At 48.8% G+C, this 26,308-nt stretch overlaps 1 protein-coding gene across 1 annotated transcript in view; it reads left to right on the forward strand.

The window, feature by feature from the left end:
* Positions 1 to 459: 459 nt before the first annotated feature.
* The window catches only part of LOC147105986 (intestine-specific homeobox-like), a 35,649-nt gene continuing 9,800 nt past the window's right edge, over positions 460 to 26,308 (forward strand). Inside the window, exons 1-3 of the mRNA XM_086009741.1 lie at positions 460 to 865; positions 10,944 to 11,138; positions 13,301 to 13,452. Coding sequence (XP_085865867.1) covers positions 682 to 865; positions 10,944 to 11,138; positions 13,301 to 13,452 — 531 coding nt within the window. The 5' untranslated portion in view covers positions 460 to 681. The remainder of the gene's footprint in view (positions 866 to 10,943; positions 11,139 to 13,300; positions 13,453 to 26,308) is intronic.

A 26,308-nucleotide genomic window follows, 5' to 3' on the forward strand; every position in this document is an offset into this window, starting at 1 on the left:
GCTGAATTTGTGAGTTGGTCTTTAATCTTCTTCGCAGCCCGTCTCTGGGTAACGGCATGCCCGAGAGCCTCTGTAGCAGCAGTGCCACCCGTCCCAGTCACGGTTAAACCGGATGCAAGACGAGTTCAAGGCTGATTAGCACTGACCTTAAGCGAGGCACTCGGGGGATGGGGTGTGGGGGCGGTGGTTGGGCGCGGGGGTGGCTTCGAGTACAAAGGCCTTGGTCCCCAGGCTACAGGTGGAAGCACAGTTTCAGCTAGTAACTCATATTCCGAGAGGCAGCAGGGCTTGCTGGGTTTATGAGCCACAATGTTATCAGGCAGTTTTATTGAACACTGGTTACAGTGTAATCCAAGCCAGGCCTCATTAATGATCATAAGGTATGATTGTCCACTAAACTGCTCATTCATTGGATGAACAGCCAAAAGGATTGTGTAGGAACAGTAAATATAATTTAAAATAAAGCAGGTAAAACAATCGTAGGACAGCTGCTTTGGGAGGGGGGCGGGGGGAAAGGCGGCAGGGACTAAAAAGAAAAGCGCCCGAGACTTGGAAAAGAAGTTAAGTTGGTTTGAAAGGAAAGTAAACCAGAGCCACAAACTCGTGAGGAGATAAGGTGTGGAGAATCCTTCAATTGCTTTTTCGGACTGTTTTATTTTAAGGGTGGGGGGGTGGTGAAGGATGAGCAGCGGCAGAGATCCAAGGAGCATAGACAGGCCTGCCCTGGCCCACTCGGTGGAAGAAATCTTGAGCCGGCCTTGTCCGAGAGGCTGGAGCCAGGAGAGGCCGGGTGCCGGGAGAAGCAGTCTGCCCGACGTCAGAGTCTCCAGGCAACTGGAGGATCATCACAGGCACAGCACATCAGGTAAGGCATGGCGGGGGAGTGAGGGGGGTAGGAGAGGGGGAAAGGGGTGGTGCGGGGGCCAGGCAGTCGATTGAAAACCAGGGCAAATACCAGGGCAGATTAAATGATTGTGGAATTCCTCGAAAAAAATCACAGACCACAAGTCCCAGGTTCCCATCCATTCCCCCACCCCCTGCCCCGCGCCGGCACCAGAGTGACTGTCAGGCATGGGAAATGTTGCTCAGTGTCCCCCAACCCGGGGGAGGGCAAAATTCAGCCTGGGTTCCTTCTTTTAATTGTTGTGCAGTGCTGCAGGACAGGATAAGGACAGGATGTGATGCCGCTCATGGCCGACATTCACTGTGCTCCCTTGCTACTTTGTGCTACTTTGACCAGAATGGCCTGCGGAACTGCAGTCCAGCCAGAGTCAGCACCTTCGGAAGAGAGGGGGAGAAAATTCAGGAGTGGGATGGACGGGGTTGGCGAGGATGGGGGTGGGGGGGAATCTGTTAACTGGATTGGTAGATTTTTAATTTTTTTTAAACGCGTAAAGACGGAGCAGTGAATCGGAGCGTCATCGAGTTGTTCCAATGAGCGTTAAACATGGGGTTGCATCTGTCAAACCAGGGCTTAGAGGGTTAAATTACAAGGACATGTTGCATAAACGTGCCTTGCATTCCCTTGAGTTTAGAAGATTGAGGGGCGATCTGATCGAGGTGTTTAAAATGTTAAAAGGATTCGATAGGGAAACTGTTTCCTCTGGCGGGGTAATCAAGAACAAAGGGGTATAATCTTAAAATTAGAGCCAGGCCAATCAGGAGTGAAATCAGAAAGCACTGTTTCACACAAAGGTAGCGGAAATCTGGAACTCTGTCCCCCAAAAGGCTGTGGGTGCTGGGGGGGGTCAATTGAAATTGTCAAGCCTGAGATCGATAGAGTTTTTGTGAGGTAAGGGTATCAAGGGATATGGAGCAAAGATGGATAAGGCGGAATTAAGATACAGGTCAGCCGTGATCTAATTGAATGGCGGAGCAAGCCCATGGGGCTGAATGGCCTCCTCCTGTTACTGTGTCATAGACCGTGCAACGGACTTCCAGCGTGAGCCACATCATCCACCTCAGGGGCAAGTCTTTCACAGCCAGCTCCACACAAGAATTGGGACTGAGCTGGCTGCCTATCTTCTTGGTCTAGTGAACTATTACAGGGTGCAGTAACAGGGAGGCAGGAGGGAAATGGGGGGCGGGGGGAAACAACGCATGAAAGGAATCTATTGTAAGCTCATAACAAAGTGTGATTCAGTATGGGGCCCAACACTGGCATGTCTAATGAGGGCGGTGTCGCAATGGATGAAGAGGACCGACCTCAATGAGATACCTTTGAGTACGGTAGTGCAGTGGTTATGTTACTGGGCCTGTAATCCAGAAGCCTGCACTAATAGTCCAGAAAACAGAAGTTCAAATCCCACCCGTGGCAGTTTGAGTATTTGAATTCAGTTTAAAAATTCTGGAAATAAAAAGTTAAAAAGTGACCATGAAGCTGTTGGAATGTCGTAAAAACCCAACTGGTTCACTGATGTCCTGTAGGGAAGGAAGCCTGCCGTCCTCACCTGGTCTGGCCTATAAGTAACTCCAGTCCCACAGCAACGTGGTTGCCTCTTAACTGCCCTCCGAAGTGGTTGAGCAAGCAGGGTATCAAACCGCTACACTGCAGCGCTTCGCGAAGACGGCTCACCGCCATATTCTCAAGGGCAACTAGGGATGGGCATTAAATGCCGGCCTTTGCCAGCGACGCCCACACCCTGAGAATGAATCAAAAATAAATAAAATGAAGACTATTCTTGTTTTGAGAACAAGATGTTGGGGGGGGGGGGGGGAGAAGTTTAATTAATGAGGAATTGTCTTTCAATGCCAGTGGAATGAGGTTAAAGCTGCTTCGTTCAGGTGACTCATATGTGTTTCACAGTATGTGTGTGCGTTAAGGGTTAAATTTTTATTTACAAGATTAACTTTGATGCAGATTACATCACATCAGCTGGTCTGCGGTTTGTGCCGACTGGGCTTTTTCCTGAATTGTTGTTTGATAAATGCATCGCAATCAATAAAGCTGCAATGTGGACCTCAGTATGGAATGCAGGGCTTGCTCGCCCTGTGGTTGTCAGTAAAGGCACAGCGTGATGTCACACTGAATCGGGCAGACCAACACAGCAACTCGAGCAACTTGCATTTATATAGCGCCTTTAATGTAGTAAAACGTCCCAAGGCGCTTCACAGGAGCGTTATCAGACAAAATTTGACACCGAACCAAAGAAGGAGATATTAGGACAGGTGACCAAACACTTGGTCAAAGAGGTAGGTTTTAAGGAGCATCTTGAAGGAGGAGAGAGGGGTAGAGAGGCGACAAGGTTAGTGAGGGAATTCCAGAGCTTTGGGCCTAGGCGGCTGAAGGCACGGCCGCCAATGGTGGGGCGCAGAAAGTGGGAGATGGACAAGAGGCCAGAGTTGGAGGAACGCGGAGATCTCGGAGAGTTGTAGGGCTGGAGGAGGTTACAGAGATAGGGAAGGGCGAGTGGCCAAGTGTTGATGTCTGGTCGGGGCAGAGCTCAATCAGGGTGGCAGTTGGCACACCACAATTGGGCAATTGGGCTCCGTGCCACTGAACTATGGAGGGGGGAAATGAACCGTGAGGTTCTCACAACCCATCCTTCAACCTTGACTTTTTTCCTGACCCGCGAGCCAGCGGAACTTGAGGGGAAAAATTTGTTGAGTGTGACTACTAGGCCGAGGTATTGGAGGGTTGCCCGTTCCTATGGAAACCCAATGAAAATCAGCGCCTTGAGGAATGGAAGGAAAGAAAATATTTTTTTTTAAACTGCCGCCCGCCACACAACAGAACCTGAATAATACAAAATCCATGGTGCGAGGTATTTCTTACCAGGGTTTCATTCCCCAAGGTTCAAGGTCCAGTCCTAACTATTGATGGAGCTTTCAGCAAGGCCAGCAATCCTGCTTTGGTTCATGCCAGGCCTGTGTAGTAATGGGATTGCGCTGTAATTATTTAAAGAATTAATTATATTAAATCTAATCTAACAATAACACACTCCATTCAGGTCTGAGATGGTATCTATACCTGGTGTATCTGGGATTTAAACAGTACAAAGGTACCTGTACTCAGTGTAACCAGGGCCGGCCTTACGGGTGGGTGACATAGAATCATAGAATGGTTACAGCGCGGAGGAAGGCCATTCGGCCCATTGAACCCGTGCCGGCTCTCTGCAGGAGCACTTCAGCTAGTCCCACTCCCCCACCCTTTCCCCGGAGCCCTGCAAATTTTTTTCCTTCAGGTACTTATCCAACTCCCTTTTTGAAGCCATGATTGAGTCTGCCTCCCCCACCCTTTCAGGCAGTGCATTCCAGATCCTAACCACTCGCTAATTTAAAAAGTTTTTCTTCTGTCAATCACCTTAACTCTATGTCTTCTGGTTCTCGACCCTTCTGCCAATGGGAACAGTTTCCCTCTATCTATTCTGTCCAGACCCCTCATGATTTTGAACACCTCTATCAAATCTACTCTTAACCTTCTCTGCTCTGAGAACAACCCCAGCTTCTCCAGTCTATCCATGTAACTGAAGTCCCTCATCCCTGGAATCATTCTCGTAAATCTTTTCTGCACCCTCTCTAAGGCCTTCACATCCTTCCTAAAGTGCAGTGTCCAGAATTGGACAATACTCCAGTTGAGGCCGAACCAGTGTTTTATTCAGGTTCATCATAATTTCCATGCTTTTGTACTCTATACCTCTATTCATGAAGCCCAGGATCCCGTAAGCTTTTTTAACTGCTTTCTCAACCTGCCCTGCCACCTTCAATCTTTGTGCACATATTTTTATTTTTTTATTTTTTTATTCATTGATGGGATGTGGGCGTCGCTGGCTAGGCCTGCATTTAGTGCCCATCCCTAATTGCCCTTGAGAAGATGGTGGTGAGCCGCCTTCTTGAACCGCTGCAGTCCATATGGTGTAGGTACACCCACAATGCTGTTAGGAAGGGAGTTCCAGGATTTTGGCCCAGCGACAGTGAAGGAACGGCGATACAGGTCCAAGTCAGGATGGTGTGTGGCTTGGAGGGGAACTTGTAGGCGGTGATGTTCCCATGCGTCTGCTGCCCTTGTCTTTCTAAGTGGTAGAGGTCGCGGGTTTGGAAGGTGCTGTTGAAGGAGCTTTGGCGAGTTGCTGCAGTGCATCTTGTAGATGGTACACACTGCAGCCACAGTGCGCCGGTGGTGGAGGGAGTGAATGTTGAAGGTGGTGGATGGAGTGCCAATCAAGCGGGCTGCTTTATCCTGAATGGTGTCGAGCTTCTTGAGTGTTGTTGGAGCTGCACTCATTCAGGCAAGTGGAGAGTATTCCATCACACTCCTGACTTGTGCCTTGTAGATGGTGGAAAGGCTTTGGGGAGTCAGGAGGTGAGACACTCTCCGCAGAATTCCCAGCCTCTGGCCTGCTCTTGTCGCCACAGTATTTATATGGCTGGTCCAGTTCAGTTTCTGATTGTCAGGGTTGGGGAGCCATGGGGCCGTATAAATACGAGGCCGTGCTCTCCGGGCGAGGTAGGATCTGGACCCAAGTGCAGAAACCAGACAAGAGACAAATATACAGTACTTTGTTTGAACTTTACTAGATTCACACATAACCAGATTAACACAAGGGACACAGCAATATACATAAGAACTAGAGACAAGAGAACTAGAGACAGAAACATAAGAACTAGAGACAAGTTACAAGACAGCTAGTCAAGATAGGAACTCAGGACAGCTTCCATGAGGAAGCCCACTTATCTATACTGAGCTTGTGACAAGCTACCACAAGGGGCAACCGGCTTGCCGAGGCTAAACTCCAGACAAGCTACCCCAAGGGTAATCGGCTTATCAATGCAAAGCTCAAGACAAGATCCCAACGGCTCCCACATAGCAACACGCTAGTCCAAACAGCACCTTACCAAGACAAGCAACTTAACAGAACAACCGACTTAAATACATCTTAAATCCAGAGACAAGAACACAGACTTAGATACATAGCTCAAGAGAACTAGAACACAAACTTAGGTACATAGCTCGAGAGAACTAGAACACAGACTTAGGTACATAACTCGAGAGAACTAGAACACAGACTTAGATACATAGCTCGAGAGAACTAGAACACAGACTTAGATACATAGCTCAAGAGAACTATGGCAGCCAGCTTGTGAAGGCAAGCTGCCATAGAGGAAAGGCTAGTCACACAGAGCACCTAGTCAAGACAAGGAACATTGTCAAGACTAACTCCCTGGTTCACCCTAGTGAGGACTGAGCACTGAGTGAAACAACAACAGAACTTATATACCAAGAAAACCAGGTGCCACCCATAAACAGCTAACAGGCAGTTTAAAAACTAACACAGGGTTAGGAACAATTAACACCAGAGACTAGGACAATTAACAAAGGAACAAAACAAGTGAAGGTGCCATCTAAAGGTTACAAAAAGGAACTGACTGGCACCCTCACACTGATCAATGGTAACCCCCAGGATGTTGATAGTGGGGGATTCAGCGATGGTAATGCCATTGAATGTCAAGGGGAGATGGTTAGAGTCTCGCTTGTTGGAGATGGTCATTGCCTGGCACTTGTGTGGTGCGAATGTTACTTGCCACTTGTCAGCCCAAGTCTGAATGTTGTCCAGGTCTTGCTGCATATGGATACAACTGCGTCAGTATCTGACGAGTCTCAAATGGTGCTGAACAGTGTGCAATCATCAGCGAACATCCCCACTTCTGACCTTATGATGGAGGGAAGGTCATTGATGAAACAGCTGAAGATGGTTGGGCCTAGGACACTGCCCTGAGGAACTCCTGCAGTGATGTCATGTGATTGAGATGAATGACCTCCAACAACCACAGCCAACTTCCTTTGTGCTAGGTATGATTCCAACCAATGGAGAGTTTTCCCCTTGATTCCCATTGACTTCAGTTTTGCTAGGGCTCCTTGATGCCACACTCGATCAAATGCTGCCTTGATGTCAAGGGCGGTCACTCTCACCTCACCTCTTGAGTTCAGCTCTTTTGTCCATGTTTGGACCAAGGCTGTAATGAGGTCAGGAGCTGAGTGGCCCTGGCGGAACCCAAACTGGGCGTCAGTTAGCAGGTTATTGCTGAGTAAGTGCCGCTTGATAGCACTGTCGACGACACCTTCCATCACTTTGCTGATGATTGAGAGTAGACTGATGGGACGGTAATTGGCCGGGTCGGATTTGCCCTGCTTTTTGTAGACAGGACATACTTGGGCAATTTTCCACATTGCCGGGTAGATGCCAGTGTTGTAGCTGTACTGGAACAGCTTGGCTAGGGGCGCAGCTAGTTCTGGAGCACAAGTCTTCAGTACTATTGCCGGAATGTTGTCAGGACCCATAGCCTTTGCAGTATCCAGTGTCTTCAGCCGTTTCTTGACATCACGTGGAGTGAATTGAATGGGCTGAAGACTGGCATCTGTGATGCTGGGGACCTCAGGAGGAGGCCGAGATGGATCATCCACTCGGCACTTCTGGCTGAAGATAGTTGCAAATGCTTCAGCCTTGCCTTTTGCACTCACGTGCTGGGCTCCACCATCATTGAGGATGGGGATATTTTTGGAGCCTCCTCCTCCTGTTAACTGTTTAATTGTCCACCACCACTCACGACTGGATGTGGCAGGACTGCAGAGCTTTGATTTGATCCAATGGTTGTGAGATCGCTTAGCTCTGTCTATCGCATGTTGCTTCCGTTGTTTGGCATGCAAGTAGTCCTGTGTTGTAGCCTCACCAGGTTGACACCTCATTTTTCGGTATGCCTGGTGCTGTTCCCGGCATGCTCTCCTGCACTCTTCGTTAAACCAGGGTTGATCTCCCGGCTTGATGGTAATGGTAGAGTGAGGGAGGTGCCGGGCCATGAGGTTACAGATTGTGGCTGAATACAATTCTGCTGCTGCCCCACAGCGCCTCATGGATGCCCAGTTTTGAGTTGCCGGATCTGTTCGAAATCTGTCCCATTTAGCACGGTGGTAGTGCCACACAACACGGTGGAGGGTATCCTCAACATGAAGACGGGACTTCGTCTCCACAAGGACTGTGCGGTGGTCACTTCCACCAATGCTGTCATGGACAGATGCATCTGCAACAGGTAGATTGGTGAGGACGAGATCAAGTAGGTTTTTCCCTCTTGTTGGTTCCCTCACCACCTGTCGCAGACCCAGTCTGGCAGGTATGTCCTTTAGGACTCGGCCAGCTCAGTCAGTTGTGGTGCTACCGAGCCACTCTTGGTGATGGACATTGAAGTCCCCCACCCAGAGGGCATTTTGTGCCCTTGCTACTCTCAGTGCTTCTTCCAATTGGTGTTCAACATGAAGGAGTACTGATTCATCAGCTGATGGAGGGCGGTAGGTGGTAGTTAGCAGGAGGCTTCCTTGCCCATGTTTGACTTGATGCCATGAGACCTAATGGGGTCCTGAGTCAATGTTGAGGACTCCCAGGGCTACTCCCTCCCAACTGTATACCACGGTGCCACCACCTCTGGTGGGTCTGTCCTGCCGGTGGGACAGGACATACCCAGGGATGGTGATGTCTGGGATATTGGTTGTAAGGTATGATTCGGTAATTATGACTATGTCAGGCTGTTGCTTGACTAGTCTGTGGGACAGCTCTCCCAATTTTGGCACAAGTCCCCAGATGTTGGTAAGGAGGACTTTGCAGGGTCGACAGGGCTGGGTTGTCGTTGTCGTTTCCGGTGCCGAGGTCGATGCTGGGTGGTCCGTCCGGTTTTATTCTTATTTGTAGCGGTTGTTTACAACTGAGTGGCTTGCTAGGCCATTTCAGAGGGCATTAAGAGTCAACCACATTGCTGTGGGTCTGGAGTCACATGTAGGCCAGACCAGGTAAGGACAGCAGATTTCCTTCCCTAAAGGACATTAGTGAACCAGATGGGTTTTTGCAACAATCGACAATGGTATCATGGTCGCCATTACTAAGACTAACATTTAATTTAATTCCAGAATTAAATTGAATTGAATTTAAATTCCACCAGTTGCCGTGGTGGGATTTGAACCCATAGCTTCAAGAACATTTGACTAAGCCTCTGGCTTACTAGTCTAGTGACATAACCACTACGCCACCGCCTCCCCGTATAACCCCAGGTCTCTCTGTTCATGACATGGGCGACCATCCAGGGCGCTGTGGTTGGGGGCGGGGGGTGGTGCCGTGGTCAAGAGGGCCTGACATTAATGGCATCGAGCTCTGCAAAGAACTGGGCCATCTCCAAAGAAGAGCAAACTTCAAGTTTCAAGAGTAAGTTCCCAAACATGTGAATAGCACTCAGCATCCTGTTAACCCTGCCCGTATCACTGGCGATGGAGAGCACTCAGGATCCTGTTAACCCTGCCCGTATCACTGGCGATGGAGAGCACTCAGGATCCTGTTAACCCTGCCCGTATCGGGGGTGATGGAGAGCACTCAGGATCCTGTTAACCCTGCCCGTATCACTGGCGATGGAGAGCACTCAGGATCCTGTTAACCCTGCCCGTATCGGGGGTGATGGAGAGCACTCAGGGTCCTGTTAACCCTGCCCGTATCACTAGCGATGGAGAGCACTCAGGATCCTGTTAACCCTGCCTGTATCACAGGCGATGGAGAGCACTCAGGATCCTGTTAACCCTGCCCGTATTGGTGGCGATGGACAGCACTGAGGATCCTGTTAACCCTGCCTGTATCACAGGCGATGGAGAGCACTCAGGATCCTGTTAACCCTGCCCGTATTGGTGGCGATGGACAGCACTCAGGATCCTGTTATCCCTGCCTGTATCACACAGAATCCCCACAGTGCAGATAGAGACCACTTCGGCCCATCGAGCCTGCACTGACACATATCCCACCCTATCCCTGTAACCCCACGCATTTAATCCCCTAACACTAAGGGTCAATTTTATCATAGCCAAATCAACCTAACCCGCACATCTTTGGACTGTGGGAGGAAACCGGAACACCCGGAGGAAACCCACGCAGACACAGGGAGAATGTGCAAACTCCACACAGACAGTCGCCTGAGGCCGGATTTGAACCCGGGTCCCTGGGTGCTGTGAGGCAACAGTGCTAACCACTATGCCACCGTGCCCCCCATGGCGATGGAGAGCACTCAGGATCCTGTTAACCCTGCCCGTATCACTGGCGATGGTGAGCACTCAGGATCCTGTTAACCCTGCCCGTATCACTGGCGATGGAGAGCACTCAGGATCCTGTTAACCCTGCTCGTATTACTGGTGATGGAGAGCATTCAGGATCCTGTTAACCCTGCCCGTATCACTGGTGATGGAGAGCGCTCAGGATCCTGTTAACAGTGCCCATATCGGTGGTGAGCAGTGAATGGAGCTTTTCGAAGGTGAAGTTCATAAAAACATAGTTACGATTGAACATGGAGACAACAGGTTACCTTTGTTGGCCATCCTGTCTATCGAGAATGGTATGGCTCAAAATATCTAGGGCAACAAAGTTTTTTATTTGGTATTGTTGTGTACTTTAGTGTTTAATTTAATGTTTAGTTTATTTGTCACTTAGCTATAATGTTATTATTAGGACTTATATCGTTTATTATTTAGATTATAACAAACTTTTGCGATTACAGCTTTACTTCTGAAACTTTCACTGATACTACTACATACTTAAGCTCAAAGAAAAGGGGCCCAGGGTGCAATTTTGCCGAATGTAACTGGGAGTTAAACATTACGAGAGTATCTGTTCTCACCCTTTGTGTGAAGAAGTGCTTCCTGACATCATTCCTGAGCGGCCTGGCTCTAATTTTAAGGTTATGCCCCCTTGTTCTGGACTCCCTCACCAGAGGAAATAGTTTCTCTCGATCTCCCCTATTGAACACTTTTATCATATTAAACACCACATGGCACTTGGCCGTACCCAAGTCTCCCTTTGTATGAAATCAATCATTCATAGCAACATGCAACCCAGCAGTTCTTTGTGTGTTGAGGTAGCACTGGAATTGCTTGGACCGTCTCTCCTTTCAGGTCTCCTGACGTCATTTCTGTCGGTTCCTTTCAGATCAGGAAGAGAAACAGAAATCTGCTCGGGAGCTACTGCGGGAGGCACTGAAGACAGCGTTTACACCATTGGCTCCCCGGAGCATGCTAAGGGCCGCCATCTTGGAAACCCATTGTGAGGAGAACCTGAGGGAGGACAGGAACTGTGGGGAGGAGTCGAGCGAATGTGACACCACGGTGGACAGCTCCTTCTACGGTAGGTGGTGTCTCACAAGCAAAACTAAAGCCAGGAGGTTCAAAGTAAGAAGGGAAGTCTTCCAACTGGTAATCTAGCTGTAGAATAAGTTAGGAGGGAAGGACATTGAGGCAGATAGTCTGAGTGGGTGCGACAGGCAATTGGGTGCATTTCTGGAGGATATGTTGAGAACGTGGATAGGTCAGACAGATCTATGGAAAAGGAACAGGCTTACTCGGCTGAATGGCATTTCTTACTAATTGATCTCCCCTGGCTCACAGGGGAAATTAAAAACAAAGTTGTCTCCGTGAACTCTGGTTCTTTCCGGCTCTTTGATTGTTATCTCAGTCTTTCTATTTGTGTTCTACCCTTTCTCACTGTGCTCACTTTAGTCACTGTGATATCTCTCGATTTATCCCTGATTCTAGGGCCGAGTAATTTGTTTCGGGCAGTGGCTCAGTGCGGCGGTATCTGATCGGCTGCCCGTTGTACGCAGCGCTCGATGTTCAGTTCCAGTGACTGCAACGGGCGGTCGATCCAATACCACAAATTTCTCGGCCTAGTTCTCAATCTGCCTCTCCTCTTGTTCCTTTATGTCTCCCAATCTGTCTCTGTTGTGGCTCTGATAAAAATTCCTTTATTGATGAACTCAATATCTCCTTATAAATGTAACAACTGTGGTCTCTTTAACATCAATAATGAGCTCAGGAAATGTGTGCGTGAGAGACCCTATGATATTGCTCATGTGGTTAACTTCAAGATGTGTGTTCAGTTGGTTGGCATTGGGCTTTGCGTGCACTACCTGTGTTGCCATGAGTTTGGGAAGGAACAGATGCATTAGCTTCCATATGGGTGCGGTAGTGGTTGTGTTACTGGATTAGCAATCCAGAGAATGCAGTTTAAATCCCACCATGGCAGTTGAGAAATTGAGTTCAATTTTTTTAAAACTGTAAATAAAAAGCTGCCGTCAGTTATAACCAGGCAGCTGTTGAATTGTTGTAAAAACGCAACTGGTTCAGTACTATCCTTTAAGGAAGGAAACCTGCCGTCCTTACCCGGTCTGGTCTTTATGCGACTCCAGTCCCACGCCAATGTGGTCGACTCTTAACTGCCCTCTGAAGTGGTCCAGCAAGACCCTCAATTATACCAAGGATGGGTAATAAATACCGGGCCTTGCCAGCGACACCCACGTCCCGAGAATGAATAATATAAAAAATCCTCAGACAAGGTCGGCAAGCTTTCTGTTACAAGGCAGAGACAGCTGGCAGCTATGGAGTGCGATCCATTGTGGGGTATCCAGGTAGGAAGGCAGCTGTCTTCAACAGCAACATCAGTGGCGTAAACAGCTCCATTTCGCATGAAGGGCTTGAGATAGCTGCTCATCTTTAGTTCATATGCTTCTCGTTGCGGTGGTGACACAGATCTTCATGTGTGCAGTTTTGGTCTCCTTACCTAAGAAAGGATAAACTTGCCATGGAGGGAGTGCAGCGAAGGTTCACCAGACTGATTCCTGGGATGGCAGGACTGTCGTATGAGGAGAGATTGGGTCGATTAGGCCTGTATTCACTAGAGTTTAGAAGAATGAGAGGGGATCTCATTGAAATGTATACAATTCTGACAGGGTTAGACAGGCTGGATGCAAGGAGGATGTTTCCCCTGGATGGGGGCTCTAGAACGAGGGGTCACAGTCTCAGGATAAGGGGTAGGACATTTAGGACTGAGATGAGAAGAAATTTCTTCACTCAGAGGGTGGTGAACCTGTGGAATTCTCTACCACAGAAAGCTGTGGAGGCCAAGTCACTGAATATATTTAAGAAGGAGATAGATAGATTTCTAGACGCAAAAGGCATCAAGGGGTATGGGGAGAGAGCGGGAATATGGTATTGAGATCGAGGATCAGCCATGATCAAATTGAATGGCGGAGCAGGCCCGACGGGCTGAATGGCCTACTCCTGCTCCTATTTTCCTATGTTTCTATGTGCCCATTGCCCCTGTTGTTTAAAAAGTAGGTGGTGCAGTTAGCCAGACACTAAATTAAAAAAAGCTGACCCTTGGGCTGTTTCTGACCCACGAATTCCTGGTCCTGACATGGACAATACCACAAGTGGTATTAGTGCGCATCATGATGGGTGATTGTCGTTCTGTGCGGTAAGTGAGCTCATTTTTTTGTTGCCTATCTCCAGACGAGAGGAAATTGAAGCGAAGAATACGGACGACCTTCACCACAGAGCAGCTCCGCGAGCTGGAGAAGATCTTTCAGATCACGCACTACCCGGACGTTTACACACGAGACCAGCTCGCACATAAGATTAACCTGCCTGAGGCCAGGGTTCAGGTGAGCGGACTTCCTGCCTTTTCTTATCCCCAGCTCTTTTCCTTCATCCCCCGAAGGACCTGACTTGTCCTGGGAGAGGGTTCCGCGGGCACTGCCAACCGGCCGATAGCTGGTCCAAGCACCCATTACTCAGTCGTGACCCTGGACAGCGAGTGTAGCAGACTGTGCAGAACCTCACAGCCACTTCCTCTCAAAAATGAGAGAGAGAGATTTTTGTTGGGCAAGGGTATCAAGAGATATGGAGCAAAGGCAGGTAAAGGGAGTTGAGGTACAGATCAGGCGTGATCTAATTGAATGGTGAAACAGGCTCAAGGGACTGAATGGCCTATTCCTGCTCCTATGTTCCCTTGTGCACAGCAAGGTCCCACAAACTACAATGTGATAATAGAAACATAGAAGATAGGAGCAGGAGTAGGCCATTCAGCCCCTCGAGCCCGCTCCGCCATTCAATGCGATCATGGCTGATCATCCAAATTCAGTACCCTGTCCCTGCCTTCTCCCCATATCCCTTGATCCCTTTAGCCTTAAGAAATATATCTAACTCCTTCTTGAATATATTTAATGAATTGGCCTCAACTGCCCTCTGTGGTAGAGAATTCCACAGGTTCACCACTCTCTGGGTGAAGAAATTCCTCCTCATCTCTGTCCTAAATGGCTTACCCCTTATCCTTTGACCGTGACCCCTGGTTCTGGACTCCCCGACCATCGGGAACATCCTTCCTGCATCGAGTCTGCCCAGTCCTGTTAGAATTTTATAAGTTTCAATGAGACCCCCTCTCAATCTTCTAAACTCCAGCGAATACAAGCCCAATTGACCCAATCTCTCCTCATACGTCATTCCTGCCATCCCAGGTATCAGCCTGGGGAATCTTCGCTGCACTCCCTCCATGGCAAGAACATCCATCCTCAGATAAGGCGGCCAAAACTGCAAGATAATCTGATTTTTCGTGATGCTGGTTGAGAGATAAATGTTGGCCAGGATACCAGCGAGAACTCCCCTGCCCTTCTTTGAAATAGTGCCGTGGGATCTTTCCTATCCACCTGAGAGGGCAGATAGGGCCTCAGTTTAATGTTTCATCTGTTAGTGCAGCATTTCCCTCAGTACTGCACTGAGTGTCTCCCAAGTGGGGGTTGAACACGCAATCGCCTGACTTAGAGGCGAGAGTGCTACCAACTCTGCCACTGACGACACCTAATGTTCCCAGGTTTGATTCCCAGTCTGCAGCCAGTTAGCGAATCTCAGACTGTGTCCAAGTAATAGGAAAAGAAGAGTTGCCTTTATATAGTACCCGATCACATCCTCAGGATGTCCCAATGTGCTTCACAACCGACGAATTGTATTTGAAGTGCAATCACTGTCGTGATGTAATCAAACGCAGAAGCCAATGAATACACAGCAAGGTCCCACCAATGGCAAATGAATTAATCATGAGTTAATCTGATTTTTTTTATGGTGTTGGTTGAGGGAAAAACGTTGGCTCAGATACCGGGAGAACTCCCCTGCTCCTCTTTGAACAGTGCCAGATACGGGTGGGGGGCTCAGTTTAACCTAGCCTCTGAAAGTGGGGCCTCAGTGTACTCTGCCTCAGTGCCCCTGGGTTCGTGAAAGGAAAAAAAAATCAACCAGGATTTCTGCTCCTATGTGGAATATTGGGTGAGGAGGATCCAGCTTGACTCTGATGCCGTTCATAGTCGAATAGCCCCTTAACACACTATCTTGGCTCAACTTACAGGAAGGCTGCTGGCATTCATACAACAACAATTTCCATTTATATGGCACCTTAACATTGTCCCAAGGTGCTTCGCAGGAGCGTTATCAGACAAAATTTGACACCAAGCTATATAAGGAGATATTGGGGCAGGCGACCAAAATCTTGGTCAAAGAGGGAGTTTTTAAGGAGCCTCTTAAAGGAGGAGAGAGAGGTAGAGAGGGGGAGAGGTTTAGGGAGGGAATTGCAGAGCTTAGGGCCTCGGCACCTGAAGGCACAGCCACCAATGGTGGGGCGAAGAAAATTGGCAATGCGCAGGAGGCCAGAATTGGAGGAGCGCAGAGATCTCGGAGGGCTGTAGGGCTGGAGAAGGTTACTGAGCTAGGAAAGGACGAGGCCACGGAGGGATTTGACCACAAGGAATTGAATTTTAAATTCGAGGCGTTGCTGGATTGGGAGCCAATGTAGGTCAGCGAGCACAGAGGTCAAAGGTGAACAGGACTTAGGATATGGACAGCTGAGTATTGTAATCAACCCCCCCGCAACTTTTAAAAATAAAAAAAACACTTTTCCAATCAAACTTGAATTAAAACATCACCTTCTGACGGAACAGAGTAAATACTCTGATCTAAGTTGCTCCACTTATTTTGATCAGGCTATTGCGTCCAATAAAATAACGGACCGGAGATCTGTCCCTTAGGATGTTAGATTGTTAGCCAACAGTGAATTGTCCATCTCTTGAGTCATTCCCTGCACTGATTGCATACGAAGCAGTTCTCATTTGTTTGATTGGGTAATATAATATATCTCAGACACTGCATCTATTTATGACCAGTTGTCAGAAGATTCTGGCAGCTTCCAACAAATTAATAGCCGGTATGGATCGAGATTTCTTTTTACTTAGGCGATCTCAGCCTTGAATCACTCTGTGCGACATCATTAAGTACACATTTGGTGCTTTCCTCTGAAATTTGTTTGTCTGCCATTTTGACAGCCCTGTTTTTTTTTTATTCGTTTATTGGATCAGCAAGGCCAGCATTTATTGCCCATCCCTAGTTGCCCTTGAGAAGGCGGTGGAGAGCCACTTTCTTGAACCGCTGCAGTCCGTGTGGTGAAGGTACTCCCACGGTGCTGTTAGGGAGGCAGTTCCAGGATTTTGACCCAGCGACGACGAAGGATCGGCGATATACTTCTAAGTCAGGATGGTGTGTAACTTGGAGTGGAACTTGGAGGTGGTGGTGTTCCCATGTGCCTGCTGCCCTTGTCCTTCTAGGTGGAAGAGGTCGCGGGTTTGGGAGGTGCTGCCGAAGAAGCCTTGTCGAGTTGCTGCAGTGCATCTTGTAGATGGTATACACTGCAGCCACGGTGCGCCGGTGGTGGAGGGAGTGAATGTTTAAGGTGGTGGCTGGGGTGCCAATCAAACGGGCTGCTTTGTCCTGGATGGTGTCGAGCTTCTTGAGTGTTGTTGGAGCTGCACTCACCCAGGCAAGTGGAGCATATTCCATCACACTCCTTACTTGTGCCTTGCAGATGGTGGAAAGGCTTTGGGGAGTCAGGAGGTGGGACACTCGCCGCAGAATACCTAGCCTCTGACCTGCTCTTGTTGCCACAGTATTTATGTGGCTGGTCCAGTTAAGTTTCTGATTAATGGTGACCCCCAGGATGTTGATAGTGGGGGATTAGGCGATGGTAATTGTTAAGTATGTGTATTGTATTGAACAATTAACACAAAGACTTAAACGTATAACTCAAACAAGTCTTTACTGGTTGGAGGTAGGGACTATACATAGGTCTTTACTTCATGCCCACAGGCGGGAACTGAGGGGGATCAGTACCCACAGTACTATTTATACCCCTATGGCCAGGAGTGGTACTGCGTATCACTACGCCCAACAAGTAGTGCAGTCCTGTCCATAGGTTCAAAGTAGCACACATATTACATACACAACATTCCTCCCTTCCTAGCTTTACAGTCATCTCCCCATTTAACATAACGTAATAACATATATACATATATAACTTCAGGTTTACATAACAGAATAACATAGATACATAGATAACTTCATGTCAAAACAGATCACAGATTCAGTCTCTGCGGAAAACAGTTCACAGATTCAATCTCTGTGGTGGAGTCGGTTCACGTTGCTGGAGTGACTCATTCAATAGTCCTTCCATGGATTTAACAGTTTGAACTTCTGAACTGAATTGGCTCCGTTCGGAGGGACCACGTGTGTGATCTGGTAGAGGTAATAATGGTTCAGATGGGTCATCTTCTGTTTCGACTTTTCCTTTTCTGCTTCTTGGAGACTCTCTGGGCTCCACTGTCAGCTGCCAGCTGCATGCGCAGTTCCTCCTTCTCTCCCTCCTTTTTCCGTAGTAGAGCCACCTTCTCCCGATGTTCTGTAGACTTTCGGTGCTCCTCCATGATTTCTGTATGGTGGGAGTCGAAGTTACAAGTTGGGCAGGACAGGACATAGTAATATTCGGTGTCGTCCTGATCTAGGCCAGCGAGAGGGTCTTCTATTTCCTCCATACCCAGCTGGGCGTTAGCCAGCTTTTGTTCCAAGTCCAGACATCTTTCCTGAAGAGACTTCTTCATGCGTACCTCTTCATCCAGCTTTTTCTGGGCTTTCAGCAAGTCGTTTACTAATGACCTCATTTGAGATTTTACTACTTCAACTTCTTTTGGAGATTGATTGATCGGACTATTCAATCCCTCTACCGGAGCAGCTGTTTCAGCGGTCTGTTGTTCTACGTTGACGTGAGTCAGCGTACTTTTGGCATCCAAGGGCTGCTCTGTTGCAGTCATCTCAGTCTGTGTTGCCACCTCAGCTCTTCCAATAACCTTTGATAGCTCCGAACCCCTTTCCTTTGAATATTAAAGTTCGTGTTCAAGTTTTTCCCATTTCAGAGTCCTGTCCTTCAGCATATGCAGGAGTTGGCTGACCGTTAACTCCTCTGACATCAGACGTTTTGTGTGCTCCTGCTCCATTTTCTCCATCAGCTGCTTCTGTTGTCTTTCCAGATTCTCCAACTCTATATCAAAGAACTCTTTCGTTGCATTCAACTCTTGCTCACAACGGCGAAGCATTTGTTCTAATTGCTGTTGTAGTTTGAAATGGAGTTGAGTTCGAGCCCGGTGTCCCTCAGAAATGGGCACATCAGTAGACTTGCCAGACTCAGAATCCACAGTTAAACTATGTTGTTGTTGCTCAGTGGAATTCTGTGCTGAAACTTTGTCTTTTGCACCTGAGTTGGGCTTACCATCATCCGTTCCAGAGTCTGGGCCAACTATCTTCACCGAGTTCTCACTCGTTATTGTTTGTAGGAAATGCCAGTCCATATTCATTTTCCTAATCCACTCCCGTCCTAGTAGTGGAGAACCTCCTTCAGATATCACATATAAGTCCATTATTTGACTGTCTTCGCCCTTGTGGACCACTGCAAACTCTATTTTCCCGATGGGGTACACTCTTTGCCCCGTGTATGTTTTCAATATAATCCCCGTATCCTGTAGGGGAACATGTTGGAATAACTTTCCGTAATCTTTCTTATTTATGACCGTCAATGCCGATCCAGTGTCCAATTCCAGTTTTACTTGGACTCCTTCTATCTGAAGAGTGACCCAAATTGTCTGGAGGTCTGCACCCTTACCAGCGTTGAGTACTCTTAAGCTAGCCAGTTCATTACTGCTAGCATCTGAATCGGACTCCTGTTCGGTCACCTTGTGTACCTTTGCGTATTTTCCTTGCGGTGACTTCTTGTTGCTGGTCTTCTTCCCTGACCTGCATACTCTAGCTATATGTCCAAGCCTACCACAAGTTCTACATTCTTGGTTTTTAAACCAACACTGGTTCTGATCATGCGTTGTCTTTCCACAACGATAACATTTGCCAGAACTCACACCCAATTTGTGTGCACTGAGCTCCGGTGACCGTAGCTGCATTACTGCCGTGCCTCTCGCTGCGGCTTTGTGTGCTGCTGCCATAGTGACCGCCTTCTCAAGCGTCAGCTCATTCTCCTCGAGCAGTCGCTTTTGTGTATCCTGTTTAAATAAACCACACACAAAATTGTCTCGAAGTGCCTCTGTCAGTCCCGTTCCAAACTGGCAATATTTCGCTAATTTACGCAATTCCAGCAAATAATCAGCATTGCTTTCATGCTGTAGCTGCCTTCTGTCGTAAAATTTAAATCGTTCCGCTAGCATCAGCGGCGTGGGGTTTAGATGATCTTTCAGGACAGTAACAATCTCATCGAACGTCTTATCCGCCGTTTCATCTGGTGATAACAGGTGTTTCAATTGCCCGTATGTCTTCGCACCCATTAAATTTAATAATGTTAGAGCTTTATCTTGGTCATGAATTTTATTGGCCTTACAATAATTTTTTACTCTTTCAACATATATGGCCCAATCTTCGAGGTCACTATCAAAGGTGCTAATATTCCCGTGTTTAGGCATTGTAGATTTGCAATTTCTCAGATTTTATTTTGTTTACTTGTTATCAAAGATGGCGGCTTCCCGCTCTTGCCGTCGTCCTCCGCCCACAAAATGGCGGTTTTCCCGCTTCTGCCTTCTTCCCCAGCGGTTTTCCCGTGAAAAATGGCGGCTTTCCCGCGCTTCTCGCTCTCCCCGCCCACTTCAATGGCGGTTTTCCCGCGCTTCTCGTCGCTGACTTTCAGCCCGACTGCGGCTCTTATCTCCTGTGCGATCGCTGGTGCGCCGCCCGCCCGAAACGGTTCTCAGCCCTTATCACCGGTGCGATCGCTGGCCCGCTAAGCGCCTCCCGCTTGAAGCGGCTCCCGGCCTCTGGCTCACCCGCTCGGCGGCTCTTGCTCGCTCCCTCCCGGGCTCTGGCTTACCCGCTCGCGCCCTCCCGGGCTCTGGCTTACCCACGAGGTTATGGAGGCTTCAGGGTCCTAATGCCTGTCGCTTCCAGTCGCTGGAAGCTGTCAGGATTTCTGCTGCCCTTCAGTTTTCAGTGGGGTGTTGAGGATTGGAACCTCTCTTCAACGTCCTGTCTTTGGACGAAGCCGCTGTGGAATAACTGCCGCAGGGTTCGAACCGACTCGTCGCCAGTGTTAAGTATGTGTATTGTATTGAACAATTAACACAAAGACTTAAACGTATAACTCAAACAAGTCTTTACTGGTTGGAGGTAGGGACTATACATAGGTCTTTACTTCATGCCCACAGGCGGGAACTGAGGGGGATCAGTACCCACAGTACTATTTATACCCCTATGGCCAGGAGTGGTACTGCGTATCACTACGCCCAACAAGTAGTGCAGTCCTGTCCATAGGTTCAAAGTAGCACACATATTACATACACAACAGTAATGCCATTGAATATCAAGGGGAGGTGGTTAGACTCTCGCTTGTTGGAGATAGTCATTGCCTGGCATTTCTGTGGCGCGAATGTTACCTGCCACTTATCAGCCCAAGCCTGAACGTCATCCAGGTCTTGTTGCATTCGGGCATGGACTGCTTCATTATCTGAAGAGTTGTGAATGGCGCTGAACACTGTGCAGTCATCAGCGAACATCCCCATTTCTGACCTTATGTTGGAGGGAAGGTCATTGATGAAGCAGCTGAAGATGGTTGGTCCTAGGACACTGCCCTAGGACACTGCCCTGAGGATCTCCTGCAGCGATGTCCTGGGGCTGTGATGATTGACCTTCAACCACCACAACCATCTTCCTTTGTGCTAGGTAGGACTCCAGCCAGTGGAGAATTTTCCCCCCGATTCCCATTCACTTCAGTTTTACTAGGGCTCCTTGATGCCAGACTCGGTCAAATGCTGCCTTGATGTCAAGAGCAGTCACTCTCACCTCACCTCTGGAATTCAGCTCCTTTGTCCATGTTTGGACCAAGGCTGTAATGAGGTCGGGAGCCGAGTGGTCTTGGCGGAACCCAAACTGGGCATCAGTGAGCAGGTTATTGGTGAGTAAGTGCTGCTTGATAGCACTGTCGATGACACCTTCCATCACTTTGCTGATGATTGAGAGTAGACTGATGGGGTGGTAATTGGCCGGATTGGATTTGTCCTGATTTTTGTGGACAGGACATACCTGGGCAGTTTTCCACATTGTCGGATAGATGCTAGTGTTGTAGCTGTACTGGAACAGCTTGGCTAGAGGCGCGGCTAGTTCTGGAGCACAAGTCTTCAGCACGATAGCCGGGATGTTGTCGGGGCCCATAGCCTTTGTTGTATCCAGTGCGCTCAGCCGTTTCTTGATATCACGTGGAGCGAATCGAATTGGCTGAAGACTGGCTTCTGTGATGGTGGGGACCTCAGGAGTAGGCCGATATGGATCATCCACTCGGCACTTCTGGCTGAAGTTGGTTGCAAACACTTCAGCCTTGTTTTTTGCACTCATGTGCTGGGCTCCACCATCATTGAGGATGGGGATATTCTTGGAGCCTCCTTCTCCCGTTATTTGTTTAATGGTCCACCACCATTCACGACTGGATGTGGCAGGTCTGCAGAGCTTTGATCTGATCCATTGATTGTGGAATAGCTTAGCCCTGTCTATAGCATGCTGCTTCCGCATTTTAGCATACATGTAGTCCTATGTTGCAGCTTCCCCAGGTTGGCACCGCATTTTTAGGTACGCCTGGTGCTGCTCCTGGCATGCTCTTCTACACTCCTTGTTGAACCAGGGTTGGTCCCCTGGCTTGGTGGTAATGGTAGAGTGAGGGATATGCCGGGCTATGAGGTTACAGATTGTGGTGGAATACAATTCTGCTGCTGCTGATGGCCCACAATGCCTCATGGATGCCCAGTTTTGAGCTGCTAGATCTGTTCTGAATCCATCCCATTTGGCACGGTGGTAGTGCCACACAACACGATGGAGGGTGTCCTCAGTGTGAAGTCGGGACTTCATCTCCACAAGGACTGTACGGTGTTCACTGCTACCAATGCTGTCATGGACAGATGCATCTGCGACAGGTAGATTGGTGAGGACAAGATCAAGTAGGTTTTTCCCTCGTGTTGGTTCACTCACCACCTGTCGCTGGCCCAGACTGGCAGTTGTGTCCTTCAGGACTCGGCCAGCTCAGTCAGTAGTGGTGCTGAGCCACTCTTGGTGATGGACATTGAAGCCTCCCACCCAGAGTACATTCTGTGCCCTTGCTACCCTCAGTGCTTCTTCCATGTGGCGTTCAACATGGAGGAGTACTGATTCATCAGTTGAGGGAGAGCGGTAGGTGGTAATCAGCAGGAGGTTTCCTTGGCCATGCTTGACCTGAAACCATGAGATTCATGGGGTCCAGAGTCAATGTTGAGGACTCCCAGGGCCACTCCTTCCCGACATGTGTACCACTGTGCCACCACCCCTGGTGGGTCTGTCCTGCTGGTGGGACAGGACATACCTGATGCACTATCAACAACACCAAAGACTACGAGTTGAACTTATACGAAGTAGGTTTTTATTGACTAAGAACTGGAGCATGCCTCTGCTAGTGGATCCATCCTAAGCGCTCCCGGGGGAAGGGTGGTGAGTCACCTTTATACCCGGGCTTAGGGGTGGAGCCAGGGGCGGAGACATGCCCGGACCTGTACAGAGTTAACAGTGGTTTACCACACAGACATGTACAGAGTTAGCAGTGGTTTACCACATTCACCCCTCATTTAAAAAAGAGTCCGGCGGGGTGAAGTGTTTCAAAAGTTCGTATACGAAAGTCTCTCCGGGGGTCTTGTCTGCCGTAATGATCTTCGTGGTGCCGGTTGCGGCGGTTCTTTGCCCGCGGCCGCTACTCGCGTGGGACGGAGCACTGGCATGTCGTCCTCTCGGGGTAGGGATGGCACCGGCATGTCGTCAGTTCGTGGTAGACACCCCAGTGGTGCGCCGTGGGTAGTGGTGGTGGGTGGAGGTAGTGGATGGTGATCGATGGTGTTTCGGGTGGTACCTGAGGGTGCGAGGTCTCGAATTGAGACTGTGTCCTCCCACCCATCAGGATACGCCACGTAGGCGTACTGTGGGTTGGCGTGGAGGAGGTGAACCTTTTCGACCAGGGGGTCCGTCTTATGGCTCCTCACGTGTTTCCTGAGCAGGACGGGTCCTGGAGACGTCAGCCATGGCGGTAGTGATGTCCCCGAGGTGGATTTCCTGGGGAAGACGAACATCTTCTTGTGAGGGGTGGCGTTTGTGGCAGTACAGAGCAGTGATCGTATGGAGTGGAGCGCATCGGGGAGGACATCTTGCCAGCGGGAGATTGGGAGGCCCTTGGATTTTAGGGCGAGCATGGCGGTCTTCCACACCGTTGCGTTCTCCCTCTCTACCTGTCCATTACCCCGGGGGTTGTAGCTGGTAGTCCTGCTCGTGGCTATGCCCTTCTCGAGCAGGTACTGGCGCAGCTCGTCGCTCATGAACGACGAGCCCCTGTCGCTGTGGATGTAATTGGGGAAGCCAAATATGGCGAACAGGTCGTTGATGTTGTGTATGTAATATGTGTGCTACTTTAAACCTATGGACAGGACTGCACTACTTGTAGGGCGTAGTGATACGCAGTACCACTCCTGGCCATAGGGGTATAAATAGTACTGTGGGTACTGATCTCCCCTCAGTTCCCGCCTGTGGGCATGAAGTAAAGACCTATGTGCAGTCCCTACCTCCAACCAGTAAAGGCCTGTTTGAGTTATACGTTTAAGTCTTTGTGTTAATTGTTCAATACAATACACATACTTAACACTGGCGACGAGTCAGGCTCTTACCCTGCGGCAGTTATTCCAGGCGGCTTCGTCCAAAGACAGGACGTTGAAGAGAGGTTTCAATCCTCAACACCCCACTCAAAACTGAAGGGCAGCAGAAATCCTGACAGCTTCCAGCGACTGGAAGCGACAGGCATTAGGACCCTGAAGCCTCCATCAGCTTGTGAACCGGAGTAAAGACAGGACTGGGGAAGAGAGAGAGGTAGGGCGATAGCGATCGGCAGATAAGGGCCGGGCCGCTTTGAAGTGAGGGGCGCAGCCGGGCCAGCGATCGGGACCAAAGATAAGAGCCGCACTCGGACTGAAAGGCGCGGCGGCTGCAGAAGCTCAAGGTGCGAGAGTCGCGGTGCACAGCGCGGGCTATCGATCGCGGCGAAGATAAGGGCCGCACTCGAGGGCTGAAGGGAGACGGCGTCGGGGGACGGGTGAAGACCGCCAAGCGCGGGAAAACCGCCATTTTGTGGGCGGAGGACGACGGCAAGAGCGGGAAGCCGCCATCTTTGATAACAAGTAAAGAAAATAAAATCTGAGAAATTGCAAATCTACAATGCCTAAACACGGGAATATTAGCACCTTTGATAGTGACCTCGAAGATTGGGCCATATATGTTGAAAGAGTAAAAAATTATTGTAAGGCCAATAAAATTCGTGACCAAGATAAAGCTCTAACATTATTAAATTTAATGGGTGCGAAGACGTACGGGCAATTGAAACACCTGTTATCACCAGATGAACCGGCGGATAAGACGTTCGATGAGATTGTTACTGTCCTGAAAGATCATCTAAACCCCACGCCGCTGATGCTAGCGGAACGATTTAAATTTTACGACAGAAGGCAGCTACAGCATGAAAGCAATGCTGAATATTTGCTGGAATTGCGTAAATTAGCGAAATATTGCCAGTTTGGAACGGGATTGACAGATGCACTACGAGACAAATTTGTGTGTGGTTTATTTAAACAGGATACACAAAAGCGACTGCTCGAGGAGAATGAGCTGACGCTTGAGAAGGCGGTCACTATGGCAGCAGCACACGAAGCCGCAGCGAGAGGCACGGCAGTAATGCAGCTACGGTCACCGGAGCTCAGTGCACACAAATTTGGTGTGAGTTCTGGCAAATGTTATCGTTGTGGAAAGACAACGCATGATCAGAACCAGTGTTGGTTTAAAAACCAAGAATGTAGAACTTGTGGTAGGCTTGGACATATAGCTAGAGTATGCAGGTCAGGGAAGAAGACCAGCAACAAGAAGTCACCGCAAGGAAAATACGCAAAAGTACACAAGGTGGCCGAACAGGAGTCCGATTCAGACGCTAGCAGTATTGAACTGGCTAGCTTAAGAGTACTCAACGCTGGTAAGGGTGCAGACCTCCAGACAATTTGGGTCACTCTTCAGATAGAAGGAGTCCAAGTAAAACTCGAATTGGACACTGGATCGGCATTGACGGTCATAAATAAGAAAGATTATGGAAAGTTATTCCAACATATTCCCCTACAGGATACGGGGATTATATTGAAAACATACACGGGGCAAAGAGTGTACCCCATCGGGAAAATAGAGGTTGCAGTGGCCCACAAGGGCGAAGACAGTCAAATAATGGACTTATATGTGATATCTGAAGGAGGTCCTCCACTACTAGGACAGGAGTGGATTAGGAAAATGAATATCGACTGGCATTTCCTACAAACAATAACGAGTGAGAACTCGGTGAACATAATCAACCCAGACTCTGGAACTGATGATGGTAAGACCAACCCGTGTGCAAAAGACAAAGTTTCAGCACAGAATTCCACTGAGATAGAGAATTCTGAGTCTGTCCAGTCCACTGACATGCACATTTCTGAGGGACACCGGGCTCGAACTCAACTCCATTTCAAACTGCAACAGCAATTAGAACAAATGATTCGCCGTTTTGAGCAAGAGATGAATGCGACGAAAGAGTTCTTTGATATAGAGTGGGAACATCTGGAAAGACAACAGAAGCAGCTGATGGAGAAAATGGAGCAGGAGCACACAAAACGTCTGATGTCAGAGGAGTTAACGGTCAGCCAACTCCTGCATATGCTGAAGGACAGGACTCTGAAATGGGAAAAACTTGAACACGAACTTCAATATTCAAAGGAAAGGGGTTCGGAGCTATCAAAGGTTATTGGAAGAGCTGAGGTGGCAACACAGACTGAGATGACTGCAACAGAGCAGCCCTTGGATGCCAAACGTACGCTGACTCACGTCAACGTAGAACAACAGACCGCTGAAACAGCTGCTCCGGTAGAGGGATTGAATAGTCCGATCAATCAATCTCCAAAAGAAGTTGAAGTAGTAAAATCTCAAATGAGGTCATTAGTAAACGACTTGCTGAAAGCCCAGAAAAAGCTGGATGAAGAGGTACGCATGAAGAAGTCTCTTCAGGAAAGATGTCTGGACTTGGAACTAAAGCTG

The sequence above is a fragment of the Somniosus microcephalus genome, chromosome 16 (assembly GCF_052327205.1).
Source record: "Somniosus microcephalus isolate GS21.2 chromosome 16, FLI_Smic_1.0, whole genome shotgun sequence".
Classification (NCBI taxonomy): domain Eukaryota; kingdom Metazoa; phylum Chordata; class Chondrichthyes; order Squaliformes; family Somniosidae; genus Somniosus; species Somniosus microcephalus.